This window comes from Neoarius graeffei, chromosome 3 (genome assembly GCF_027579695.1).
Source record: "Neoarius graeffei isolate fNeoGra1 chromosome 3, fNeoGra1.pri, whole genome shotgun sequence".
NCBI classification, from domain to species: Eukaryota; Metazoa; Chordata; class Actinopteri; order Siluriformes; family Ariidae; genus Neoarius; species Neoarius graeffei.
In genome coordinates this window covers 43466732-43487502 of record NC_083571.1, presented here as the reverse complement: position 1 = coordinate 43487502, position 20771 = coordinate 43466732, and the positions used below count along the sequence as shown (strand labels likewise).

Genomic DNA, 20771 nt, shown 5'->3' with positions numbered 1-20771 from the left:
GTGCACAGGGGAGTGTCTGCTCACGCCCCTAGCCCCACTCGGCTCGGTTTGGCTCGCTTCAGCCCTACTCCAAAACCGTGCAAGTTTTGGGGGCTGAGCAGGGCTGAAGCGAGCTGAGTCGTGCTGCTCTAAGGTAGTCGAAACGCAAGCTGTGTCGGGCTGAAGTGAGCTGAAGCGAGCTGAAGTGAGCTGAAAAAGGGTAGTGGAAAAGGGCCATTGGACTACTGCCACTCTCTCCTCGCCGGCCTCCCGGCATCTGCCACCAGACCCCTGCAGCTCATCCAGAATGCTGCAGCCCACCTAGTCTACAACCTCCCTTGTTCCTCCCATGTTACCCCTCTTCTCACTGCCCTTCATTGGCTGCCTGTCACAGCTCACATCAAATTTAATACATTGGTGTTAGCTTACAAGGCAGTTAAGGGGTCAGGTCCAGCATACCTCCAGAGATTGTTCTGACCCTAGATGCCAGCCAGAGCCCTATGCTGTGCTGCTACTGCTTACCTGGCCCCTCCTCCTCTCTGCTCCTGCAAAGCCGGCTCAAGACTGCTGTCTGTCCTAGCCCCCTGTTGGTGGAAGGACCTTCCCATCGGGGTTTGATCCACTGACTCCCTGACCACCTTCAAGTGCAGAATGAAGGCAAACCTCGCCCCTGCTTCTCTGCCCACTGTAAAATCACATAGTTGTCTTAGCTGTCTTGGCCAGCCTAGGTTGTGAACTGTCTAGCCTGTTCATGATAGTGTTAGCCATTGGGGTTTTTATTTTTCTCTATTTAGTTGTACTTTGTCAGCTCATTTGTATGGTTGGTTTGTTTTCCTTGGCTGTTTGCTGATTGTTGTTACCTCCACAGCATATTACAATATACTATACCGGTATGTTATTCTGTCACTTGTTTAGATGTTCAGAACTTCTTGTGCCTAACTTTTGCACTTCTTGTATGTCACTCTGGATAAAAGTGCCTGCTAAATGCCTGTAATGTAATGTAAAGGAAAGTGCTATCTGATCGGCTGGTGCAAGTGGGGTGGGGTGAGCAGCGGCTCATTATCATTAAAGGAACAGGTACTCAAATCAACCATTTTGAACAGGGCTCTTTAGACATGGTGAGAAGGGAGCTATGGTGCTTTATCCTTGTGGTATTTTGACCAAAGCATGTCACAGACACTTTATTAAGACCTCAGGGAACTGTGTCAACTTGTGGAAAAAGGAATAGGTCACCTTTAAGTAATGATACAGTGAGATGCAATCCATTTCAATATTTCAATATTACAGCATCGTTTCTATTGAATCACCACATAAAACCAACAAATTAAATTTTCACCCTGTGCCAATAGAGTGAAAATCTAATTAAAGGCGTAGTTTCATCTTTTTAATTAACGCTATTGTTCTGTGTACTTGGGCAGATTGTTTGCACTAGATTCTTTTCTGCGTTTACGCTTGACGGCCTGTAAGAAGATGGAAGCTTGTGCACATTAGAATGGAATAGCTGACTTTCTATTACAAGAAAAACCCACAGAGGGGAAAATGCACACACACACACACACACACACTCCTTTCATTCCCAAAACCTGACACCAATGTTTCACATAGGGTACTCCCACAGGGCATTCCCGTATCATATATGAAACTTGGCTTCAGACACACCTAATAAATTGTGTTATAACAGCTATATCAAATAATATTTGATTGTGTCAAGGCAGTGACAGGCTATTAACAGCACATAATAAAACAAAGACAACTGTGAGCTGATGTCATCTCTTCTTTGACTCATCCTTTCTTCCTTCCTTCCAGTTATAGAAACCTGGGAAATTCCCAAAGCTAATTCTGCCTTTCCAATAACAGGGGAGAAAAGATAATTATCTTAGAGCAGATTCTGAGCTTAACATGTGCAGCAGGAGGCTAGCTGCCTGCAGATGCTTTGGGCCCACAAGATAGTGTCTCATGACAGCCCACTGACTGAAAAAAAGAGTGAGGCCTCAAAAAAAAAAGGTAAACGCATGGCTTGCTAAGCCTGTAACTGTGTTCTGCTCGACATTGGTGGCTTGGCACCTTGCCAGAGGGCAGCAGGCCCTGCTAGTCCTTGAGTCTGTCAGTCCCAGTAGACCTCTGTTACATATAAAAAGAATTGTTCCTGGCGGAGTGATATATTAAAAAAGGCCAACGACAGAGAGGACCTTGGTGCTCTAGGGGGCCGGTCCGAGGTGTCAGTAGCTCAGACAAGCCCTTAGTGGGACAATTCTTCTGGGATGGAGACATGCCTCAAATATTTTACTTTTCCCTCCTAACATCACCATGCTTTCTTTTTTCCTTCTCTCTGTACAGTTTTTCATTCTTTTAAAGGGCTGATGGTGAGCAATGAGATTTTGGCAGCTGGTTGGATTGTCCATGAGGTGTTTTCGTAAAATTTGACAGTGAAAAATAGACAGAGGCAGTTTAATGCTTTTAAAATAAAAAGGCTGGCTAGGAGTCAAGGTGCAGTATGTTTAACTGATAGATCATGAAGGGAAATTGCTATTTTCCAATATCTTTAAGGTCTGATTGTAATTGGAAAAGATAAAGACATGATGCAATCAGTCATATCTATTTTATAAATAAACAGGTCTACTTGAAAAAGAAAAAAAAACTTGCAAAAATACATGACTGAAAAGTCTACTAACTGCATAACATGCACCTCAGTATTTCCTGAAAATAAATTGAGATGGTAAGGAAAATGCAAATAAAAAAGAAAGCAGTTATTTGTAAATCTACTTTGATTGTATTTCATTACAGATGGAATGAACCCAATATATTTCACATTTTGTCTGGCCAACTTCATTTGTTACTATACATCCAGTCCTGCATTTCAGGCCTACAATACATTCCAATAAATGTTAGGTTGGGGCATTTTAGGGCTAGTAATGAGGTAAAACAATTAAATAATGATGTGATTTGAAACAGGTGAAGTCGACAAGTAATTGTCATCATGATTTGATACAAAATCAATGTCCAGGAAAGGCTGAGTCTTTGAGAAGCAAAGATGGGCCGAGGATCTCCAGCTTGTCAACAAATGTGTGAGAAAATAATTGAAATGTTTAAAAACAATGTCCCTCAAAGAAAGATAGGAATGGATTTGGATATTTGACTCTCTATGGTGCATAATGTCATTAAAAGGTTCAAGGAATCTGGAAGAATTTCAGTGCATAAAGGGCAAGGGCACAAGCCTAAGCTGAACACCTGTGATCTCCGATCCCTCAGATGGGATTGCATCAAGAACCATCATTTATCTGTAGCTGATGGGCTCAGGATTACTTTGGCAAACCTTTGTCAAGCACCACAATATGGCGTTACATCTACAAGTGCAAGTTAAATATTTACTGTGCAAAAAGGAAGCCTTATGTTAACTGTGTCCAGAAGTGCTGTCAACTTTTCTGGGCTTGGAGTCATGTGGGATGGACCATCACACAGTAGAAATGTGTATTGTGGTCAGACAAATCAGTATTTCAGGCCTTTTTTGTAAGAAATGGACACTGTGTGCTCCAGACGAAAGACGAAAAGGATCCTCCAGACTGTTACAAGCAAAAAGTCCAAAACTCTGTATGTTGCCAGGGTCTGTCATGGTATGGGGTTGTGTCAGCACCCTTGGCAAAAGTAACTTCCACTTCTGTGATTGCAGCATTAATGCAGAAAAGTCCATTGAGATTTTGCAGCAAAATATTCTGCCTTCAAGACGACATCTTTTCCAAGAATATGTCAACAAAACAATGCAAAACCACAATCTGCACACATTACAAAGACATGGCTATAGAAGAAGAGGGTACCTGTCTCCTCTGGTCCCAATAGAGAATGTGTGATGACTTTTCAAATGAAAAATATAACAATGACCCTATACTGTTGCACACCTTAAGACCTGTTTGCAAGAAGAATGGGACAAAATAACACCTGAAGCACTTCATCACCTGGTGTCTTCAATCTACAAAACTATAAATGATTATTTCCAAATCATTGTTTTCAGTTTTAATTTCAATATATCTTCCCAACTTTTTCTGATTTGGGCTTGTAAATTAATGAACATGAGAATGCTTAGCTGAGCCTGAAGAGCTACTTGCAAAGGAAGACAGGGTTTCAAACTGACATGCAGGGGGAAAAACACCTAGCTTTATATATGAGAGCATCACTTCATTTCAAAAGATTCACTATCATTTAGAAAGATTTATGAAGAGCCATTTTTAAAATATTCATTACAGTATTGTTAAGTCCATTTTGCAGATAGCCAGGCATTACAGGGTACTTTCTGAATGACCTGAATGCCAGTTATAAAGAAGAATACAGTTCATTTTAGAGCTTCTTGTTGTAAAAGAGAAAGTCTTTATGCAATTCCAGTAAAACTGTAATATAATATCAATGTATACTGTTAAAAAACTCAATCTAAAGGGCTATACCACATATGAAAAACTACTTTTAGTGGTCTCACTCTCTATGCCAGTATATCATAACATCACGACATTAACACATACCTGTTACTTTCATGATAAATGTGTGATGGCTCATGAAAACCAGTCAGATATCATTGTGGCTGAATTCTTAAAAAATGCAGAAATATCATTTTTTGACCAAAGTCTAAATGCATGAATGCAGGAAATAAATTATTAGTGACATGTTGAACCCAATGGTTTTTACATTAATGCATTTATTTCTGTACACACTAAAAGTTCTTCAAATTGCCTGTCAATGATGATGTGTTTGATTTGTGAGCCAACACTTTATCTTCACATCAGTTATTTTGGGAAACATTTGCCTCAAGTATTGAAATCCTTCACCTTCCTTGTTCATTGCTTTCAGAAATTTTTCATCAGCCCAAGTTTTACATGAAGAAGCAAAAACATCCTTGTTGGAAAATTGCTTAATGTACCACAATTTTCTATCCTGAAACCAAATGATTATGGCATGGTCAGTCCTTTTTAAAGTAATAAGACACTTTACCCTGGCTGTCCCATTCCCAAATGAAATAATGGTACTTGGTGTATCTGAGCTGCATTCCTAGCAGCAATGCCATTATTTTCTGATCACCACAGATGTTCCAGTTGCAGGTGCTATACAGGATGTGTTACAATAAGCCTGCCATATGTGTGTGCTGCAACACCAATTGGTTCTAAAGGATAGGCATTATCATTGTGTAACAACATGACTAATCAGTAAAAAGACACCACTGTTGTGGGTCATGTTCAGAACAGAAATGCATATTTCCAATATGATCAAAGAAATTTGTCAAATCTCCTTGGTGGCTGAGAAAATGTATTTATTTATTTATTTATTTACCTGGTAACAGCAAAGCTATCCTTGCAGACTTGAACTCAGCAGCTTCTAAATCCCTGACCATGTCATTTAACTGAAACTGCTATGAGACGAGACTCACTGTATGCCAGTGGTTCAAAATCTGGATCAGTGTCTATTTTCCAAATCAGGCTTGTGCATTATGGTATCTTCATGGGATTCCTCTATCCTCCATGTCCCTTGTGGCCTGGGGACTGGCAGACTGTCATCATGCAGCACTGGCCTCATGGCCGGAGACAGATTGGGACATTTAATGATTTCCTTGATTTTAGTAGAGAAGCCAGAGACAATGGTCAGACTGTAGTAACAGTCTGTTACAAGATCCCTCTGCTCCTGCCATGCCATGTGATTAATAAATGGCATTGACTTCTGAGTACCTCTGAGCCAAACTCTATCATTGGCAGTGCATGTTGCACAACAAATGTGAAGAGTCCAAGCTTAGTATTGTATTGTATTACATCAAGTTCAGAACCAATGTAAGTATATGCTTTCATAATAAGTGTAGTCATGTGCTGTCTTTGAGATTTAAGTGTACCTATACTCACCGCAAAGGTAACAGAACCTGAGTAATCAATCTGCAGCAGTGTATGTGAATGCTTTTAGACCCTGAACAACACCTGTACTGTCAGTATCAATCCTGTCCATAGTCATGAATACCCAAGTCTAATAATTTCCTCTTTGTGTCATGTGGCATGCATGCCCAGGCATGTCTGGACACAGTCAAGAAAAAAAAAAATTACTTTTGGACAACATTGAAATTAGGCAAAGAATGTTACCTCATGTGTACCACATATTCTTTGCCATCATTGACCTGTCCTTTGGTATTAATTCTATGAATTCCCTCTTCTTGGCTGCAGGAAAAATCGTACTGAGAAAAGAAGACAAATGAATGATTACAAGCATAAACTGAAGCTTAAATTTTAAGATGCTCAAGAGAATTTTAGCCAACTATTTTACAGTACTAATTTGAAAGTGAGATTTTAAAGTGATACCGACACAAACAGGTCTCCTCTGTGTCATTTTATAGATTTTAACACAAACTTTCAATTTTCAATGTAATCGCAAGGTGTGGAGATGAAAACTCAACAAAATAAAACATTTAAACCTCCCGCCACAAAGTGATGCCTGGAATTCCCTTCCCTTCTGCTGAGAATGGCCCAAACTGGAAATGACATATTGGTGAACCCCTGCCTGGAAGATGTGCTGACAGAACATGGCTGAAAACATGTGGGCGGTCTTATATGATGGGGATGAAGAGGAGTTAGTTGGGGAAGAGGAAGCTTGGGATAGAGCCCTACCAGTTTGAGCTGTACCAGGACCGTCACATTGACAACCAAAGTGAAGTCAGTGACTGACACTCAGATCTCAGCAAACTGACAAGTGGACACAGTGAAGGGATGATTGTAACAGACCACCTGTTTTTGTTTATATTAATAATTACCAGTATCAGCCATTGTTAGAATCTTTTATTGACATAATTGTTAGTATACTACTAATTCCTGTCAATAAGTTATAACTCAGGCCAAGATTAAATTTTTGTTCCAATTCAGCAATTGCCTACCAAATACCGACCTCCCAAAAGTGGAAAGTAGTCACAAGACTGCAGCCAGTGTACCAGAACAGTACTAGTGTAGATCTACTCTTATTTTACCTGAAGGATAAAATAAAATATTTTCCCAGCTACTTAAGAATACCTACCCACTGTTCAAACCTGTGTTTGTCATTATTTTCAAGGATTTTCAAAACTCTGGAGTAATGGAGTATGTGTACAGTACAATAGAGTGCAGCATCTGTGTGCCAGTTGCTTTATTTTTATGGAGTCATACAGAAGAGTGAATTTATTTAGGTGTCAGTATTACTTTAAAACCTTTTCAGTATTGAAGAAATACTGCATTAATACCATCTCATCTCTCTAGCCACTTTATCCTGTTCTACAGGGTCGCAGGCAAGCTGGAGCCTATCCCAGCTGACTACGGGCGAAAGGCGGGGTACACCCTGGACAAGTCGCCAGGTCATGCATTAATACCATAATATTTCTAAATAAACTGCCATGTTATTATGTGACTGGGCTTATCTGTATTCCTTTGGTAGTGATGGAAAATGATGTTTAAAAGTCCTGGCTTCAGATGCTGTGTACTCACTTCTGGTTTCTGGAGATTCCACAATCCATGTCACAACAAGGCACCGCAGTACCCGTCTGCTCAATCGTGCCACTTTGGTGTTTTTTTTTCCCACTTTTTTTTTATTATCAAAGTCTTATTATTTCCAATCACATTGTGGGTGAAAATTATAACTATCTTAATTTTCACGGAGTCATAGGGAAAATTATAACTATCTTAATTTTCACAGAGTCATAGGGAAGAGTGAATTTATTTAGGTGTCTGTATTACTTTAATTAATCTCACATAAAAGGAGTGAATTTGAAGTGGGATTGAGTAAATGGTAATCATGATGATGATGATGATTATGTAGTAGTACAGACTCCGATACAGAATGACTAATTAACTGAAACCTTTACATCCCAAATTCTAATTCAAATTTACAAATTAAACCCCTGCTCACACAGCATATAAAACATCAGACAGATATATAATGTTATATAACTTATAGAACCGTTACCTGTAAAATTCCATTATTAAGGTAGAGCTTGATAAAAAAGAAGCCAGCTCCTTGGTCGACATACAGCAGTGTTCCATTCACTGAGTGAGTCTGAAACCTCACTGTGATATTATTTACAGCACTGAGATTAATGCCCTCAAATTCCAGGAAAGAAGTGCCAGAATACTGTCCATAGGTGATATCTAGAGAGAGACAGAACAATCAAGAAATTCAAATAGTGGAGAAATCAGTGGTTTTGTGAAGCAAACAAAAACACTAAGGGTAGTATCTCACTGGGCTGCGACAGCCTGCGACTAGTTGGAGACACAACAATTGCGATAAAATATGTGAATTAGCAACAATTTTCACTTGGAATCACACTGAATTGATATTCGCATATTTTATCGCAATTGTATCTCCAACTAGTCGCAGGCTGTCGCAGCCCAGTGAGATACACTCGCACTTCCCGTCTCACAGAAACTGACTTGAGAAGGGTTCGTGACGGCTTTGCGACACCAGCGACGCATTTGCGGCTATTTTGAGAGAAATTTTGTCGCATTAATTTTTTGAACATATTCAAAATTTCAGCGATGAAGGAGCGACACTTTGTGACTCATGCAAGGAAATTGAGAAGCCCCGCGAATGTTTCAAGACACTTTTGAAACTCTCTCGTGAATGACGTTCACAATTTGTCGCAATCTGTCGCAGCCCAGTGAGATACTGGCTAAAATAGTCACATATGAAATAGTGGGTTTTTTTGTGTGTTTTTTTAGTGGTACAATTTTCCTGCTTCAAGTAACAGGACTGAAAGTTGGATTACACTATGAAACTGGAAATGCTTGGATTTGGTACTACAGTGGGGTCCAAAAGTCTGAGAACACTAGTGAAAATGCTTCTATTCTGTGTTCTTTTTTTTTTTAAATACAATTTCCATTACAAATGATATATTTGGTAAGACCTTGAGTGAAAAGTGGAAATATTTACATGAATTTCACAGTTTCTTAGAACTTGGTAGGTTCTCTTTTTGCATTTATGACCGTGTGCACTTGCAATGTTTGTGCAAAACCTTCTAATCCAATTTATGGTAACTCAAATCCATCAGTGTCATCTGAACACACCCTTCAATCGAAGATATTAGAAAATCTGATGTTGTACAAAGCAGTTAACATGACCAATATCACAAATTTGCTTAAATTTAACTCTTTACCCCTTAAAGCAGTTGCTACAGCCACCCTTGTATATGTATATACTGTTCACCCTTAGAACATCTCATCTCATCTCATCTCATCTCATCTCATCTCATCTCATCTCATCTCATCTCATCTCATTATCTCTAGCCGCTTTATCCTTCTACAGGGTCGCAGGCAAGCTGGAGCCTATCCCAGCTGACTACGGGCGAAAGGCGGGGTACACCCTGGACAAGTTGCCAGGTCATCACAGGGCTGACACATAGACACAGACAACCATTCACACTCACATTCACACCTACGGTCAATTTAGAGTCACCAGTTAACCTAACCTGCATGTCTTTGGACTGTGGGGGAAACCGGAGCACCCGGAGGAAACCCACGCGGACACAGGGAGAACATGCAAACTCCACACAGAAAGGCCCTCGCCAGCCACGGGGCTCGAACCCAGACCTTCTTGCTGTGAGGCGACAGCGCTAAACACTACACCACCGTGCCGCCCCCCTTAGAACATATTTACAAGAAAAAAATTCTAAAGACAAGGTTTTGTTCATATCAGTTTTCTCCTTCATTATGTTGAAACAATCATGACATACATTTTTGAAAAGAGGGCATGACATAGAATACAAAAATCACACAAAATTATGTTTCAACATTCACCAACTCACAGGTAGGTGTCTGAAAGGTAATACCTGTGCGAAAACCAATCTTCACATTTTACATGAAGAATTCATGTCAAATGGTGTACAATAAATGATTACTGCAATTTTCAGTCAGAAAGCTTGTTTCACTCTATGTATGTAAAGGCAAATTCAGAGTCGTCAAATGTCGTCATTATGGTGCATATACGCCTGCGTCATATGTCGTCATTATGGGATATACACGGGGTCATCATATGTCGTCATTAAGGGGTAAAGAGTTAAAATAATAGCCTAGAATTAGTGCAGAATCTTGAATATTAAATTTTCAAAATATTTAAGATTTACTTTGTTTTAAATTTTTGTTTATTTTTAAGTTTAAATTAAAAAAATATATATATTTTTAATGTGGTGTCCAACTTTTGGACCCCACTGTATGTTAACTATGTGCAACCAGTTTTGCCAGTTAGTTCATGAAAGCACATTTCAAACCTGAAAATACTCACCATGTTTCCTTCCTCTCTCACTATCAGAGAGGTTAGAAAGCATATGGCTTCCATTTTCAAGGCCTTCCATTATCATTGTGACTCACAGAGTAGCTCTTTGCTTTATACCTAAGTGCTTCTAAATAGGTTTTATCATAGTAGTGGACTGATGACTAGGTTTTCACTAGAATTTAAATGTGCTTTTAAAAATCCTCCTATAGTGTCCTCACTACAACCACTTGTGTTCATCCATGGACAATAATGAGTTTTTTCAAATCTCAATAAAATGAGAAGAATTACATACTTTAGGTATAGTTCCAGGAGCCTGGACAACCAAAAGTCACCAGTAGTATTCTGAATTCTGTGTTGAAATAGTGTGCTTCAGTCTCTATCAATTCCTTTAGGATCAGTGGTCATCTCAGCCATTTGAACACTCTAGCAAGCATGCTTTTTACACCAACAAAGGATTGTACTGACTGCAAAGGGATCTGATATATATATATATATATATATATATATATATATATATATATATATATATATATATATATATATATATATTGTACATGGCATTTTCCTATGTCCCACAAGAACAATATCATGTGGACAAGATGTGATCATTTTGATGTGCTGAGGGTCGCTCTCCTCCGTTTTAGGACTGAATAATCCTACCTCTTGGAACCAAACAGTATGGCCACATGGAAAAAGCTGTGAATGCGAGGAGCTTGAACTAATTAGCATAATTTTGGAATTGGGTCACACAAAGATGGCGACACGTGGAAAACGTCGTGGCTCTGCATCGACCTCAGAGAGTTTTGAGTTGTAGGTATGCAATTTGTGGTTGACATTCACGAATAGATCCGTGAAACAAAAGACGAATGTATAATTTCTCTGTTACTGCTTTTGTGTTATTGTTTCTTTTTCTGTCAGATCAAAACATTAGGTGTACCGGTATAAGTCCATGCTCAGACTCACCAATCTAAGACAAGTGCTGCAAATTCCTCATCAGATTTCGTGCCTGTTTCATCTTTCAGTGGATTCCAGCGGTCGATCTGTTCCTTCACGAAACTTCTTGTGGACAACCTTTTGGTTTCCATCGCTTTTCAAGTGCACTTTCTAGCTGATTCACTTTCATATTTTCCTTTTCTTTCCTGCTGGATTTTAGCTGGCGGGAGAGTGGAGTCAGCCATGTTTGCCCATACCGACTTGTTTTGGTTAAAAGTGGGTCAAACACGCCCCACAGTGGTCGCATGATATTGTTGACCATTTGCTTCGGCAATCGCTGGAATTGTAAAATGCAGGACGCATTTTATCTCAGCAAAACATTTACACGTAGGATACATGGTGTGTGCCACAGCACAACTCCTCAATTTCAACTCAAATCAACTTCAAATTAACACGAAATATCTTAAAACTCCAACAGCAAAAGAAATAGAACATTTTTACCCAGAATTCAACTTTGCAGTCAGAACCTTTAACAGATGAAGACAGATTAAACATAAATCAATATTTTACTTTAAATCTATATATTATGTAGATATCACTTATGGTGCGTTTACACGTAGCCGGATATCTATGAAGACGCATATTTATTTATGCGGTTGCACCTCTCATTTACAAGTAAATGGAGGTTTCAGTCACTGAAAACGGATATCTTTGAAAACTCCGGCCAAAGTGGAGATTTCTGAAAACTCTGTTTTCATGCCTGCGTGTAAATAGTGGAAAACGGAGTTTTAGGTTTTCCAGACATCACGATATGCATCACAGAACAATATTTGCGTCAGGCACTCAATATTTTGGTTTGATGGTCTCATGGATGCAACACGTGTAAACGTGTAGACGTGTAAGCTAAGCATTAATAACCAACTTGGAGCTGCAGGCAACAGATTGTTGAAGCTACATCCAGCTGCACTGCTGTAGAGCTTTGTTTCCTAAATCAGACCGCAGGGTCACCTGTAGACAGCCTATATTTTTGCACATCTGAATGAAGTACTCAGTTTTATTGATAAGAAGGATACATGAACTTGTCGTCCTTTTTACATATTTGCAAACACTTTTGGTTTGTTTGCATTTGCAAATAGGACTACAACTGCTTTATGAGGAGCAGAGGAGAAGGACTGCGAGGAGGGTTGCAGTTTTTCAGGCACTTTTCCTCCCACCAAGACAAAGGCTTGCTGCTTACCAACGTCGCCGCCGCCACCGCTTTTGGATCTGACCCGGGCGAACTGCTGCCTGGTGGCTAAACTTCACAAATGAAGTTGTTCTCCTGGAGGAATGGCACCTATATGTTTGGCATGCTCATAATAGCGCTTAGCTGCGTATCTATGCGGATCCGTGTAAATGCAGATATTTTGGAGAACGGTCTGGTGTAATTGTGGATATTTTTGAAAACGGAGAGGCGGGGTTATCCATTTCTGTACATACCCGGGTATGTGTAAACTAAGCATTAATAACCAACTTGGAGCTGCAGGCAACAGATTGTTGAAGCTACATCCAGCTGCACTGCTGTAGAGCTTTGTTTACTAAATCAGACCACAGGGTCACCTGTAGACAGCCTATATTTTTGCACATCTGAATGAAGTACTCAGTTTTATTGATAAGACAGATACATGAACTTGTGTGACCACAATTAGCAAGCTCTATTTGGCTAGCAATGTTAGAGTGATTTGCATGCTACAAAATGAAAACTTTCACAAATCAACCACTCATATTTACAGTACCAAAGTTTGAATGTCTCATGGTAGTTCCAGCTCACAGCAAATTGAGCAAAGGCAAAGGCAAAAAAAAAAAAAACCTGGCAGATAATGATGAATAGACCATGCTCATATGCACCAATCAATATGGCACTTCAGATTTTGGTTTATACTTGCCCCTAGATCATGTCCACCAACATTAGTGAAATTCTGTCCACCAGGTTTTGAGGTACACATTTTTGGTATTTGTGGCACCCCCTATGGGTCAGGCTTAAAATGCTGTGGTAGGCCTATTCCCAAACACAGACTAAAACTATCTTCCAAGATTTGTGATGAATAGACAAATTGTAAATGAGTTATGGCCAATTTCCTGCTAAGCCCTACCCATAGCAACATTGTTTAATTCATGGCAGCCATGTTTTTAACTGAGTTTGCCCATTTATAAGAGAATCATGTATCTCAGTCCCCCAATACTGTATACCAAATTTGGTGTTGATACAGACAAAATAGAAAAAAATAGATGTCAATGTTTTTCACATGATGCTAATTAGCAAAAAATCCATCATGGCAGACGTTTGTGGTCCAAGAGACTTTTTTGTAGAACACACTGACATCAAATTCTGTATCATATTTCAACTCATTTGGACTGACGGCATGAAGGGCATGGCCCTTCCTAAATTGCATTTTTGGGCCTTAATTACAGTGCCATCATGTGTTTGATTGGGGTCATATTTCTTGGACAGCACCTGCAGCGGCAGGCAACAAAATAATAATCAACTGGCACAAACATGATTGGGTTCTACCCTTTTGGAGTTAGAGGCCTAATAAACTGGCAGAAACACAAGTGTTTTACCCATTCAGGGTTAGAACCCTAAAAACTCCCATAATCTTCCACCAAAATTTGAAACTCATGGCCTCACAGCTAGTTTATGGTCTTCTCATCAGCTTCTCATCACCAAAAGTGATGAGACAGATTACAGGATGGAGGTGGAGCAGCTGGCAGCATAATACAACAATTAACCTCTGCCTGAACATTGACAAGACCAAGGAAATGGTCACAGACTTCAGGAAGGGCCACGCAGAGCAGTACCCCCTGCTGACCATACGTAGCAAGGCTGTCAAGAGGGTCTACACCATCAAGTTCCTGGGTGTACACCTGATGGACGACCTGACCTCATTGATCAACACCATGGCCATCGTGAACAAGGCTCAACAGTGGCTGGACCCCCTCTGAAGGCTGAAGTAGGCCAGCCTACCCACCCCAGCTCTCACCACATCCTACATGGACACCACTGAAAGTGTTCTCACCTACTGGATCACTGCCTGGTTTGGCTCTTGCACAGCATCTGAACAAAAACAGTTGGACAGACTTGTAAGAACAGCAGGGAAGATCATTGGTGCCTGTCTCCCATCCCTGCTGGAGATCTTCAACCGACGTTGTATCTGCAGAGCCTCCAGCATAAACAAGGACTCCTCCCATCCTTCCCATGGACTGTTTTCCCTCCTGCTATCAGGAAAAAGGTACAGGAACATCTGCACCAGGACCTCCAGGTTCCTCAACAGCTTTATCCCCCAGGCTGTGAGGGTCCTGAACACTCTTGCCTGCCCCCCACCCCCCACACACTCCACCACTGAACTTCTTCACTTGTACAATCCAATTCTTTACACACAATACTGTGCACTTTACACTCCATGAGTGCAATTCTTACACACCACACCATGCTCTTTACACTCCACCATGCACCTATACAAAAAGCCCTCACCTAAAGCTGCTGCCAAATGTGTGGGTGATTGTGTATGTGAATGTTTTTTTTTCTTTCTTTTTAATGGTACTTCTGTGTATTTTTGTACTTATTTGCACTTAGTTACTTGTTTCTTTTTTTAGTACATACTGTTACATTGTTACTTCCTGTCTTACACTGCTTAGGCTTGGAGGAATGGTATTTCATTCTTGACTGTACAAAAGTGCTGGAAATAATGACAAACATATCTTGAATCTTGAAGTAGTTATGGCCATGGTTGAGAGGTGGCTTGAGCAATAACCATAAGAGACCAGTTTGGAGAAAGACTGTTATGGAGCACCACGGGCCTAATGCCCCAACTAGAAGCTTGCAGACCAAAAGAACAAGAAATTACCCACTTGGAAATCCTTTGATCCCATAATCAGAATCAAAATTGATGCTGGAGAAATTTAGGAGGAATACAAAATAACTAGAAAGATTCTCTACTTCCTTGTAAGCTGGTTACAGCAGCATTGATTATGGAAAATTTCCCCTTGCCAACGAAAACATTCATTAATTTAAGATCCTTGTTTGGACTGATGTTAAGCTTTGATGCAGTCCACATCAATTGCCAGCAGGCATGGGCATGCTTCATTAGCATGGGAAAGCCTCTTCCCCGGACTCTACTTTTGTCAATAAGTTGACTTGAAAAACACGGGTTAACAGCTTTTTCAGGTGTACTTCAGTTCTAAAACTTGCCCCTGAATAGCTGTTTGAAAGTGGTCAGTATAGACAGATGATTCCTTGCAGTGGGGTTTTCATATGGTTCAAACTGTTCCCTGTGGAACCTGAAATGCCAAATAAGATCATGTGAAGACAGAAATCAGAAAAACTGAAAAAAAGAAGGAGAATACAACAAACTTAAACACTGTCTTCCTCAAGAGTTGTTAAATGTTGAAATAACAGACAGCTTGATTACTCTCTACCCTAGAATAGGAACTGTTATTATGTTATTACACTCTCTACAAAATGCTATTTCGTACATAATCCAGATGGCTTTTCTGTTGCTTCAGCCTGGGGGCTTTCAGCTCTCTACAGACAAGGTCACACCCCCACTTTAACCAAAGCATAAAGACACACCGAATTCTTATTATGTCACAGGTTTTCTTCAAAATCAACAAATATCTTTACTCAGCGTCAATCAACATGCCAGACTACACTTAAAACCACTGTAAGAAGTAAAAAATGTTATCTGCTACCAATCATCTGTATTTCAGTGAAATGCAACTACATTTCAACTGCATATTGTAAAACAGTTAAAGGCAGAAAGATTTAAAGAAATTTAAGTTTGAACTTATAAGGAACAGTCTAGCATTCTTGAACTTTCTATGGGCCATTGCCAATCAGACATCTCATCTCATCTCATTATCTCTAGCCGCTTTATCCTTCTACAGGGTCGCAGGCAAGCTGGAGCCTATGCCAGCTGACTACGGGCGAAAGGCGGGGTACACCCTGGACAAGTCGCCAGGTCATCACAGGGCTGACACATAGACACAGACAACCATTCACACTCACATTCACACCTACGGTCAATTTAGAGTCACCAGTTAACCTAACCTGCATGTCTTTGGACTGTGGGGGAAACCGGAGCACCCAGAGGAAACCCACCGGACACGGGGAGAACATGCAAACTCCGCACAGAGAGGCCCTCGCCGGCCACGGGGCTCGAACCCAGGACCTTCTTGCTGTGAGGCGACAGCGCTAACCACTACACCACCGTGCCGCCCCAATCAGACATTATTGACAGAAATATTATTGCTACCAAAAGAAAGTCTAATTTGAGATAAATAATATCTTTCGTAATGTGACTTTTCTCATTGCCTGCAAGAATGATGGGCAGTACTACGACTATGACTACGACTACTACTACTAACAACAACAACAACAACACACACACAGACAGCATAAAAACACCTTGTAAAGTTTAGTAAAAAGGGTGAGAAAAAGTCCACCTTTTGGTGAAGTAGACTTGGGCAGTTTTTCCTCCAAAGGCCCTGGAAATCTTGTTAGAGTACATGGTGTCATGTACTCCATGAAATACCAGGACATTTAAAATCAAAATCGTATACATATAATTTTGTTTTTTTTCCTATAGATTATTTATTTATTTGGGGCAGCACGGTGGTGTAGTGGTTAGTGCTGTCACCTCACAGCAAGAAGGTCCGGGTTCGAGCTCCATGGCTGGCGAGGGCCTTTCTGTGTGGAGTTTGCATGTTCTCCCCGTGTCCACGTGGGTTTCCTCTGGGTGCTCCGGTTTCCCCCACAGTCCAAAGACATGCAGGTTAGGTTAACTGGTGACTCTAAATTGACCGTAGGTGTGAATATGAGTGTGAATGGTTGTCTGTGTCTACATGTCAGCCCTGTGATGACCTGGCGACGTGTCCAGGGTGTACCCCGCCTTTTGCCCGTAGTTAGCTGGCATAGGCTCCAGCTTGCCTGCGACCCTGTAGAACAGGATAAAGCGGCTAGAGATAATGAGATGAGATGAGATTATTTATTTAAATATCACATTTTTCAAGCTCTGGAATGGTTAAACATATTCTAGTATTTATAAACATGTGCCCGTTCTCCATTAAGTGATGCCACGAGTATCTGCTATTATTTATTAGTTATGCTACTAAAGTAATGAGTATCTTGTAATGTCATCCGCACACATTACAACTTCATGACCTCAGTTAAGTATCATGTGGCATGTGGGTACATTAAACTGCATACAATTAACTGTTGCATGACATACAAAAAAAAAAAAAAAAAAAAAAATATATATATATATATATATATATATACACACACACACACACACACACACAAAATGCTCAGCATAAATGAGTACACCCTCTTTGAAAAGTAACATTTTAAACAATATCTCAAAGAACACAAACAATTTCCAAAATGTTGAAAAGACAAAGTTTAATATAACATCTGTTTAACTTATAACGTGAAAGTAAGGTTAATAATATAAACTTAGATTACATAATTTTCAGTTTTACTCAAATTAGGATGGTGCAATAATGAGTACACCCCACAACAAAAACTACTACATCTAGTACTTTGTATGGCCTCCATGATTTTTAATGACAGCACCAAGTCTTCTAGGCATGGAATGAACAAGTTTTACTCAAATTAGGATGGTGCAATAATGAGTACACCCCACAACAAAAACTACTACATCTAGTACTTTGTATGGCCTCCATGATTTTTAATGACAGCACCAAGTCTTCTAGGCATGGAATGAACAAGTTTTACTCAAATTAGGATGGTGCAATAATGAGTACACCCCACAACAAAAACTACTACATCTAGTACTTTGTATGGCCTCCATGATTTTTAATGACAGCACCAAGTCTTCTAGGCATGGAATGAACAAGTTGGCGACATTTTGCAACATCAATCTTTTTCCATTCTTCCACAACGACCTCTTTTAGTGACTGGATGCTGGATGGAGAGTGATGCTCAACTTGTCTCTTCAGAATTCCCCATAGGTGTTTGATTGGGTTCAGATCAGGAGACATACTGTACTTGGCCACTGAATCACTTTCACCCTGTTCTTCTTCAGAAATCCAACAGTGGCCTTAGATGTGTGTTTAGTCATGTTGGAAACGTGCATGACTACCAAGGGCACAGAGTGATGGTACCGGTAGCATCTTCTCTTTCAGTATGGAGCAATACATCTGTGAATTCATGATGCCATCAATGAAATGCAGCTCCCCGACACCAGCAGCACTCATGCAGCCCCACATAAGGACACTGCCACCACCATGTTTCATTGGAGGCACCATGCATTTTTCTTTGTATTCCTCACCTTTGCGACGCCATACAGTTTTGAAGCCATCAGTTCCAAAAGCATTTATCTTGGTCTCATCACTCGAGAGTATAGAGTCCCAGTAGTCTTCATCTTTGTCAGCATGGGCCCTGGCAAACTCTAGGCAGGCTTTTTTGTGCCTGGGCTTTAGGAGAGGCTTCTTTCGTGGACGGCATCCATGCATGCCATTCCTCTGCACCGTATGTCGTATTGTGTCACGGGAAATAGTCACCCCAGTTTGGCTTTCTACTTCTTTTGATAACTGCAGTGAACTTGCATGCCAATTTTCTTCAACCCTTCTCATCAGAAGACGCTCCTGTCGAGGTGTTAACTTCCGTGGACGACCTGGACTCTGTGAGATGGTTGCAGTTCCATCTTTCTTAAATTTTTGTACTACTTTTGCTACAGTATTCTGACTGATAAGTAAAGCTTTGCTGATCTTCTTGTAGCCTTCACCTTTGTGGTGTAAAGAAATTATTTTCTTTGGGGAATTCTGAAGAGACAAGTTGAGCATCACTCTCCATCCAGCACCCAGTCACTAAAAGAGGTCATTGTTGAAGAATGGAAAAAGATTGATGTTGCAAAATGTCGCCAACTTGTTCATTCCATGCCTAGAAGACTTGGTGCTGTCATTAAAAATCATGGAGGCCATACAAAGTACTAGATGTAGGAGTTTTTGTTGTGGGATGTACTCATTTTTGCACCACCCTAATTTGAGTAAAACTGAAAAATGTGTAATCTAAGTTTATATTATTAACCTTACTTTCACGTTATAAGTTAAACAGATGTTATATTAAACTCTGTCTTTTCAATATTTTGGAAATTGTTTGTGTTCATTGAGATATTGTTTAAAATGTTTATGGGGGTTGAAGCTTTTAGCGAGGTTAACTCATGCACCTTCACTGGATGAGAACAAAAATAACGTCCACGGGACTCCGGTGTAAAAGATTAAACAAAAATTTATTTATTCCAAGTTTTCCAAGGTATCTTATTACAGGAGTATTCCAAAGTCAATGTTTTCTCATTGGAAAAGGCGCTTTGGTAGGAAAACTGTGTGGCTCACTCCTGATTAAACCTCAACTACCTCCAAGCGATGTGTGCGCTAAAGACTTGTTTTCTTAAAGCGACAGTAACATAAAAATGGCTCCTAACAAAAGGTTACACAGTCAAAGAGTCCCATACGTTTTCGTATGTACGTTGGGGAGTGCCTGTTAGACAGCACACTCTGTCTAGGCCGTCGGCATGGTGAGGTAGGGTGGCCAGTTCCTTTCCTCGCCGCCTTTAACTTCCTCAGTGTTTCCACCAGGTCCCCATTCACTGCTGGGTGGACAAGAGGCAAGCCCCAGATCACCGTCCGAGTCGAGGCTCGAACCGGGGACCGTTCGCTTAGCGGTCAAGCGCTCTAACCACTTGGCCACCTCGCCAAAGGTTACAAACCTTACTTTAAAATAAACGTAGATTAAATCGAACGAATTTAACTAACCTTTTGCCTATTTCTAATCAACCATTTACCTACATTCATACAACCTTTCCAATATAAACAGACAAAAGGGTAGAGTCTATGGTAGCTGTGTCAGGGGTGCCCTGCTCTACGCAAGTGAGTGCTGGGCCCCTAAAAAGGTTGACCTGTCAAGACTTGAAAGGAATGAGTGGGCTATGTTGAGGTGGATGTGTGGCCTGAACCCCAATGATGAAACCAGCCCAAGTATCTGGGACAAACTTGAAATTGTCCCCCTTGAAGCCACACTTCGCCATGGACGGCTTCGGTGGTTTGGCCACACCAAAAGAGCATCTGGCCCAATATCAGCCATTGAGAAGTTGGAGGTCGCTGGCACCAGGAGAAGAGGCAGACCCAGGAAGACGTGGGCCAAGGTGGTCGCTGACGACCTGAAGACATTCCATCTGTCCCCGGAAGTGGCCACTGACCGGGTTGCCTGGAAGAAGGCTGTGAATACTCACATGCAACATCATACCTGCCCCCAGGTGGAACATAATGACGTAAACGGATAGTGAGTGAGTGAGTGAGTGAGTGAGTGAGTGAGTGAAAAGCATATAAAACACACTTTGGCTCCCACATTCCGGCCCCTAATTGTACTCTTAAAGGAATAATCCAGAGCAATATGCTTTCTAGGTCAATTTTCTCATTATTGGGAGTGCATACGTTGAGTTGCTACCACAATCACGTCAATCGGATGTGTTTTGAGACAGTTCGTTTTTTGCGATTTCAACCGGAAAGCACTAACATAGCAGTGCGAGGGGCATGTCTTTTTGCCGATGCAAAAC

The 20771-nt window shown here is 40.6% G+C and overlaps 1 protein-coding gene across 1 annotated transcript in view; it reads right to left on the bottom strand.

The window, feature by feature from the left end:
- eys (eyes shut homolog) overlaps window positions 1-20771 on the bottom strand; it is an 877903-nt gene that overhangs the window by 282825 nt on the left and 574307 nt on the right. Inside the window, 2 exon segments of the mRNA XM_060915649.1 lie at window positions 6081-6172; window positions 7924-8105. Of these exon segments, the coding sequence (XP_060771632.1) occupies window positions 6081-6172; window positions 7924-8105 (274 nt within the window).